This window comes from Mobula hypostoma, chromosome 8 (genome assembly GCF_963921235.1).
Source record: "Mobula hypostoma chromosome 8, sMobHyp1.1, whole genome shotgun sequence".
Taxonomy (NCBI): Eukaryota; Metazoa; Chordata; class Chondrichthyes; order Myliobatiformes; family Myliobatidae; genus Mobula; species Mobula hypostoma.
In genome coordinates, this window is record NC_086104.1 from 132,262,737 (window position 1) to 132,270,649 (window position 7,913).

General features: G+C 45.9%; 1 protein-coding gene across 6 annotated transcripts in view; it reads left to right on the forward strand.

Moving 5' to 3' along the window:
• tacc1 (transforming, acidic coiled-coil containing protein 1) overlaps nt 1-6,412 on the forward strand; it is a 219,412-nt gene extending 213,000 nt beyond the window's left edge. For all 6 annotated transcript variants that reach the window (XM_063056905.1, XM_063056904.1, XM_063056903.1 and 3 more), the window contains 3 exons: nt 593-699; nt 1,156-1,276; nt 5,106-6,412. In XM_063056905.1, coding sequence (XP_062912975.1) covers nt 593-699; nt 1,156-1,276; nt 5,106-5,174 — 297 coding nt within the window. In that variant the 3' untranslated portion in view covers nt 5,175-6,412. The remainder of the gene's footprint in view (nt 1-592; nt 700-1,155; nt 1,277-5,105) is intronic.
• The last annotated feature ends 1,501 nt before the right edge of the window (nt 6,413-7,913 follow it).

The window sequence follows — 7,913 nt, forward strand, 5'->3', positions numbered from 1 at the left end:
ATTAAAAACCCATTTGATTCACTAATGTCCTTTAGTGGAGTGTGCCTGCCATTTCTATCTATTTATTAATTAGCAAGAGAGGAATGGAGTAGGCCCTTCCAGACATTTGAACAAAGCCCCGCCCTCGCAACCTCTGATAAAGCTGATTAACCCTAACCTAAACATGGGAAAATTTGCGATGATCAATTAACCTTGCCGGTTAGTTGGTCATTATCAGCCACCTAATGTCTCTGGACTATGGGAGGAACCTGGGGACGACCCATGGATACCACGGTGAGGATGTACAGATTCCTTACAGAATGGCGCTGGAATTAAACTCTGAACTCAGGAGCTATAACAGCGTAACACTAACCGCTATGTTACCATGGTGCCATATCTGGTCTGCACCATGTCAGATCCCAGACCCAGACACCTGGAGTTGGCATGAAACTTGCCCTCCAAAACGGCCCAGGCAAGCCCCTTATTACAGAGAAAGTGCCTCCTCAGGGGGACCTAACGACAGGGAGTAAAAGCCGTGATTCTTGGGTGTAATGACCAATTCCCATTCGCGATTGAAAATAAAAGCAGCTTGTTTTCTGTTTGTGCCCCAAAGAATGAAGAAGTGTTGAAGAAATGTGCTCAGGATTACTTGGCGAGGGTGAAACAGGAGGAACAACGGTATCAAGCCCTCAAACTCCACGCTGAGGAGAAGCTAGACAAGTGAGTACCCGTTGATGGCTTATATATATAACAGGTTGGTCCAACACTGCAGTGATGGAGTCGGTGATCACTGTGGCCATTTGGAACAACAGCTTTTATTTACTTTGCCCTTTATTGGAGCAGGAAAGCTTAAAGGCTAACTCCTCAGAGCAGGCTAAGGGCCCAGAAGGAGAGAGGCTCCTTGTAGGTAGGAATATCCCAAATGTATGAAAGAAAGAACAGTCTTAGGGTCATACAGCAGGGAAACAGGCCTATCAGGGTGACTTCATAGACTTGTCCATGCTGACCCAGCTACCCATCTACACGAATCCCCATTTCCCAAACCGTAGTCAACTCCACTTTGCTCGGGTTAGCTGCTTCCAAATGCGTGTGTGTGTATAGCATTCCTTCCTGCTCCCACCCCCACTCCTCCCGTGTGACAGATGGACATTCATTCCCCTCCCTTCACCCATGCAGGGCTAACGAGGAGATTGCTCAGGTGCGTGCCAAGGCTCACGCAGAGGGAGTGGCCATGCAAGCCAGCCTTCGGAAGGAGCAGATGAAAGTGGATTCCATGGAGAGGACGATTCAGCAGAAGGTAATTTGAATAGTGACGTACTTTCCTTCCCCTCCAGGTGCTGCTCAACTCTCCAACAGGTTATTTGCTGCTGCCGTACTGTACCTGGAGACAGAATTCCAGCACGTGGTGATACGATGCGTCAAAAGCAGGAGCCTGGATCTCCACCCAAATGCTAATTGGACCTGATCCGGCCAGCTAGAGCACTGGAGCCTGGGCTGGTCTGAGCTGTTCTAGTTCTGCACTTGATCCAGGTCAACAGTGATCTGACCTGGAGCAATACATGGTGTTTTATTCTTAACCACATTGTGTTTTGACAGTCTTCAACGTGAAACATGAATTCTGATTCCTCTCTGCACAGATGCTGCCTGGCCTGCTGAATGTTTCGAGCTTTCTGTCTGCTTATATCTCTGATCTTTGCCTGTCTGAGATCAATGTGTTTATTGCTGTGGTTGGGTTGAGCCTGACCGAGCTTTACTAACTAAATGCACCATGACTTGGTAGTGTGGGATGTGAGGGGAGAGGACAGGGAGCACTGCCTGTTTTTTAGGGTGTGGACTGAGTGAAGAGCCAGGACACCCAATGCCATCTGAGCCAAGGTCTGTGTAAGATCAGGAGTGGAAAGTGTCACGCATTGTTGGTCTTGGGTTGGCTAAGGGTTCCAGTTGAGGTGAGTCTTTTGTCATGTGCTAAAGCACAGTGAGGCACAAGTAGGTGAAAAACAGCATTACAGGCAACACGGAACATAAATTATTTTATTTATTTATATAGAGATAGAGCTGGAACTGGCCTTTCCGGTCCTTTGAGCTGCTCTGCCCTGCAACACACCAGTTTAATCCTATCCTAATCACAGGCCAATTTTCAATGACCAATTGACCGATTACCAATCCATCTTTGTAGGAAGAAATCAAGCACCTGGAGGAAACTCAAGTGCACGTGGGAAGGAACGTACAAACTTACTTACAGAGGTCGCCGGAAATGAACTCTGAACTCCAGTGCCCCGAGCTGTAATGGCGTTGTGCAAATCATTAACTACCGTGGTGTCCCTAGCTTACAAATAAGTTATACAAAAGAGGGCAGAGAACAAAAGAATGTGAAAGCCAAGATACCAGTGAAAAGAAAAACAAGTGCAGTTCAGTGCAAGAGGTCTATAGTGTTCCATTTACTGAGACAGGGTACCATTATGTGGGCCAGTTGAAAGATCTGATGGTTGTGCTCTTGAACCTGATGGGGTGGGGCTTCAGGCCTCTGTACAGGTAGGAGGTACGGAAGCCTAAAGGATCTGGTTTCATCCCCTGTAGTCTGTACCAGTCATTTCTCAGTGAAGTGTGTGTTATTGCTGGATCTCCGCCCAGAGAGAGGGAAATCGTACCCGTCTCTCAGTGAGCGGTAACCTTGGTAACAAAGTGGTTAACTTACTGAGTTTGCAGTCAGGAGGCTGGAAACATCAGATCTCATCACTGAAGCTGGGGAATTCAAAAGGAAGAATGTGGAATTAAAGTCAAGGATTGGTGGCGGTGACCTCGGAACTATCGGAATGTTGTAAATATTACCCTGTGATAGCTTTCAGGGAAAGAATCTGTTGCCCTGGCTTGAATGTGACTGTAAACCACAGCAATGTGTATGACTCCCTGCTGAACTCTGAATTGACCCAAGTCATCTGAAGTTCAAGACGAAAAACTTGACACGAAGTTATGATCGTACTCACAACTGCTTGGGTGCATGATGTAGGGAGAGAGGTGGTGGAATCTGGAGCAACAGTCTATCTGCTGGAGGAACTCAGTGGGTCAAGCAGCTTCTGGAAGAAAAGGAATTGTCAGCAAACCCTACATCAGAATTTCATGGAGGCGGGAGTGTGTTTAAAGATTGTTTCTGTCTCCACCCAAAGCCTACCAGTCATCGTCAGTTTGAAGGCTGATTGACAGGTGTGGCTAAATGTTGGTGGGCTGTTCACAGGAATGAAATGTTGTACTCGCTCGCCTGGGAATGGCAAGGCACATGACTGTCGTCTGTCCACCTGCACAGACTAAGGAAGCAGCGAAATGTCTGCTGGGCTGAATACCTACCATTCCATGGATTCTGTCAGGCACACCACTTACTTTTATAATATTGAAACACAACTGAACGACATTCGGTGCCTGAGAACATTCAGTGTTGAGTGATTGGATGGCCATTCAACCATGATTGAATGGTAGAGTAGACTCAAAGGACTGAATGGTCTAGCTCAGCTCCTGCTGTATGTCTTATGGTCTTGTTGTCTAATGAAAACTTGGCCCATAAAGATAGACTCAGAATATTAGTGGTTATTCTACTTTAAACTTACCATCTTTAATTTTGAATCTCCCTACAGCCTGATCTCCACACCCCTTCCCCTCTTTATGACTCCACTGTCCCTACCCACTTTCCTCCATAGTTGTGGAATCTCTTCCAGACTTGTATCACTCCAAATCTCTGCATTTCTCCCGTTTTGGCCTCTTGCTCTTACCGAGATTTAACCCTTCATTTGATGGCTGTGCTCCAGAATTCCCTCGAGCTACTTTCTCTACCCCTGCACCTTCAAGACCCTTGTTAAGACCCTGGTTCTTCGACCAAGTTTCTGGTGATCTGCCCTGCTATCTCCTTAGCGGGCTCCATGAATGACTCTTGTTCCTGCCTAACTGATCTATGAAAAGGTCCGTTGTTTTAATTTATTTTCAGGATATGAGAATTGTTGACAAGACCAGCATTTATTGTCCTTTACTTAAAGACAGTGGGGGAAGTGAGCTGCCTTCTTGAACCACAGCAGCCCGTCTGGGGAGGCTCTTCTAGGAGTCTGACATAGCGACAATGAACAGATGAATATCTATTTCCAAATCATCATTGCCCTTCTTATCAAAGATTGGAACATTGAGACAGACGTGGAAGGTGAGCAAGGGCTCAGCACCGACTGCCTGTCTTTTGATCGCTGATGGGATCCCTCTGCTGCCAAGAAGGAGCCTGGGTGGCAGCTCGCTGTGCCCGGAGCGTAGGCCTCTGTGTTCATGGTCTCCCTTTCGACGATGTTAGAGGCTGTTAACGAAGTTCTGCGTCTATGGATCGCACTATGGACTGTGGACTTTTTCAGCCCTGTGGCTTTTATATTCCGTGTTTTCGCCTGTTCCCGTTTTTTTTCTGCAGGGGGAGGGAGGTTTGGGTGGTGGGTTCTTGTTGCATTCCTTGTGGGGGGAGTAGGATTAGGGTGCCGATGTCTTGGCGGTGGGGGGATAGGGGTTTAGGGGTTGATGACCATGTTGCCATTCTTTTATTGTGCGGGGGGGGTTGGGTTTGCTGTTTATCTTTGAATGATTTCTGGTTTTTTTGTTGTTTCATGGCTATCTGGAGAAGACAAATCTCAGAGTTGTGTACAGTATACATACTTGGATAATAAATGGACCTTTGAACTTTTGAATTCAGGAGAGGTGCCTGCAAGTGGTGGTACTTCAATGTTTCCCCGCGACCTGCTCCTCTTGATATCCTTGGTAATAGAGGTTACAGATTTGGAAGGTGCTATCAGAGCAGCCTGGATGAGTAACTCCAGTGTATGTTTGTACTTAAATGTAGATTGTTGTGTGCCAAGTTGATAACAACAGAAAAGGCTGAAAACACTCAGCAAGGCAGTCAGAGACCATGAAAGGAGAAGCTGTTAACACTTCATGTCCAAAATCCATCAATGAAGGATTGAGTGAAGACTCTTCAATCTGAAACGTTAATTCAGTTTTGCTTTCTTGGCCTCAGGATGTAGGCAGCAATTTCTGTTTTCATTTCAGATTTCCAGCATTTTGCAGTTCCACCATCTTCACTTACCGCTTTCATTTTTCTTTATCTTTCGCAGAACCAAGAGATTGAAGAGCTGACCAAGATCTGTGACGAGCTGATTGCCAAGCTGGGGAGAACGGACTGAAGCTTGGTCTTTCCAAAACACTGGATCCTGTGCACGACACGGACGCAGCTTCTTCTAGACCTTCCTCCCTCAAGCACGCTGCCTTACTTAGAACCAGAACCCAACAACCATGCATCTGACCCTTAAACTAGCAACGCCCAATAGTCCGCAGAGCACATGTGGCCGCTGGATCGTCTTTGTGTAATGTTGACTACACAAGCAAAAGAGATTATCAAAACCTTCCTGAGGTGGCAGGCACCCAATTTCTCTGAAGTGTAATTTGCTCTGCCAGTGCCATCTTCCAATTTTCCTCTCAGCCCAATGAGATCATCTCCTTAAAGGTGCCATCCAGTACGCGTGTACAATCATGACGAGCACTGATGAGGCATTTCAGATCCGGGTTATAGATTAGCTGAGCTCTGAAGAGCAAGGGAGTATGGATGCATTGCAAAACACTTTCCATCAGTTAGGTGAAGGCACTTGCTTAACACCAGGCTTCTCACCATTTTGATTCTCAGGGTTTAGAGAGCCTGAGGTCTAAGATACAGGCTCACAGTGTGACCACACATTGACACTTTAATGGCTCTTCTGAAGGTAGAAGCAATTCTTCACTTGGTACATCACAAGCATTGTGGTTTCAAGGGGCCAGCAGTATGGTCTTAATTTGAGCGCACAAAACTCACTGTACACTGAACACGGTATATTTAAATGTTAATTAGCGGATGCATCAAGCCCTGAAACGGACAGGAAAATGCAGAGGCTCGCGTTCTTAGTGGAGGCTCCAGCATTTAATCACAAGCCCAACCACTCCAGCAACAGCACACGTTACCACATCCAACCATTGCCTTCCCTGCAGTTGACGCATGGCAAGTCAGTGATTTAATGTGCCTGCATCAGTATTTTCTTTTTTTGACATTGTGTTAGTGCCTGTGCAAAATAGGGTGTTGGTGATTTGACTGTGTCCATCCTACTTGTGACTTGGCTGGGACCTCACTCCACCCTGCCACTTTTAATGGTTTCTCCTCTGCCTTGCTCGCTTTCTGCTGCTTCACCCATTGAGAACCTTCACCCGCATAATTTTTATACACAGATATATTTGTCTTTTATATGTTATAGTTCAATATAAAAATTTTTAAAGTTGTAACTACAAAGTAAGAATCCGAAAAGATATTATAAGATTTTAATTCCATGTACTAATATATTTTTTTCCATTGTCATTGCCTGAATAAAATGAAAGGTGAGATTCACCTTGAGCAGTTCCACAGCCACCTGTCTTATTTTTGCATTACAAAGCGACAGATGCCTCAGATCCGTGCCGTTGTGAATTCAGCACCAATTGTTGCCCCATTTAGCTGTGAAGTTGCTGGGAATCAAAGGTATTAGCGAGGAAAGGCTATGATGTGGAGGTCAACTGTATTGTTGATGCACAGTGGAAGAAGCATGGTGGGGAAGGGAAATAAGTGGCTGGTCCCTGTTCTGCTAAATCTGTCCTTGATATGACCTCATGTCCGGTTTTAGACCATAAGATATAGGAGCAGAATTAGGCCATTTGGCCCATCGAGTCTGCTCTCCCATTCCATGGCGACTGATCTATTTTTCCTCTTGGCTCCAATCTCCTGCCTCCCCCCGTATCCCTTCATGCCCTGAGTGTAGGTTAGGAGCTCGCTGATGGGGTATTTGAGTAGTGGGGGAGAAAGCTGCCTTTGGCCATTGGGGTAAACTAGAGTAAGAATATGAGAGGGGGGTATGGTAGTGTAGCGGTTTGCAGAATGTTTTACAGCGCCAGCGACCCAGGTTCTTCTGCCACTGATGTCTGTAAGGAATTTGAATGTTCCCCTTGCGACTGCATGGGTTTCCTCCATCAGCTCCAACTTCCTCCCACATTCTAAAGACACACGGGTTAGTGGGTTAATTGGTCACTTGGACATAATTGGGCAGCACAGGCTCATTGGGCCAAAGGGCCTGTACTGTGCTGTATCTCTAAATGAAATAAATCTGTTAAAATAGAATATTGAATATTAAAATAGAAATAAAAATACTAAAATAGAATATTGATGGGTGGGTAATCCCACTGGCTCCCAGGCGAGGGTGTGGAAGGTGAGGAATAACAGTGGGTGGGGCTCTCAAATTCGACATTCCCCACTCCCACACTCACTGCTCCCTGTTGACAGCCCCTTTCTATCAGCACCACTGACTCCAGACCATTGAGCCTCGCTGATTCGTAGCCAGAGACCTTTGTAGCGATGGAGAATTGTGTGTCAACATCCCAAGATCAGGGTCCGATCAGCTAGAAGAACAGAATGAAAAGGGAGAGAGCAAGAGAGCTGGTGACGATCGGCAGCTCCGCTATTGAGATCATGGTGATTGGTGTCACTGGGAATGAAAAACGGTCAGGTTTAGATGGAAGATGAAGAGTTAGAGCTGCAAGATATGAAAGTCTATAGTAAAGCAAATTTATACCATGATGCAGATTCATGGAGTTGTAGGGCACTGAAACAGGCTCTTTGGCCACCATGTCCATACCGGCTCTTGTACCTATCTATACCAATTCAATTTGCCCAAATTAGGTCTATATCCTTTTATACCTTGTGTGAAAGATACTGTATCTATTAGACCATCAAGAGAAATGCATTGTAGTTACATCCTTGTGCTGGGAAACTAAGCTATTGTGAAAAACTCTGTATTCTTAAGGAAAATATTTGTGTCGTGGAGTCTACGACTCCAGGAGCTGCTGGGAATAGGAGTCCTTCTTCGAAAACT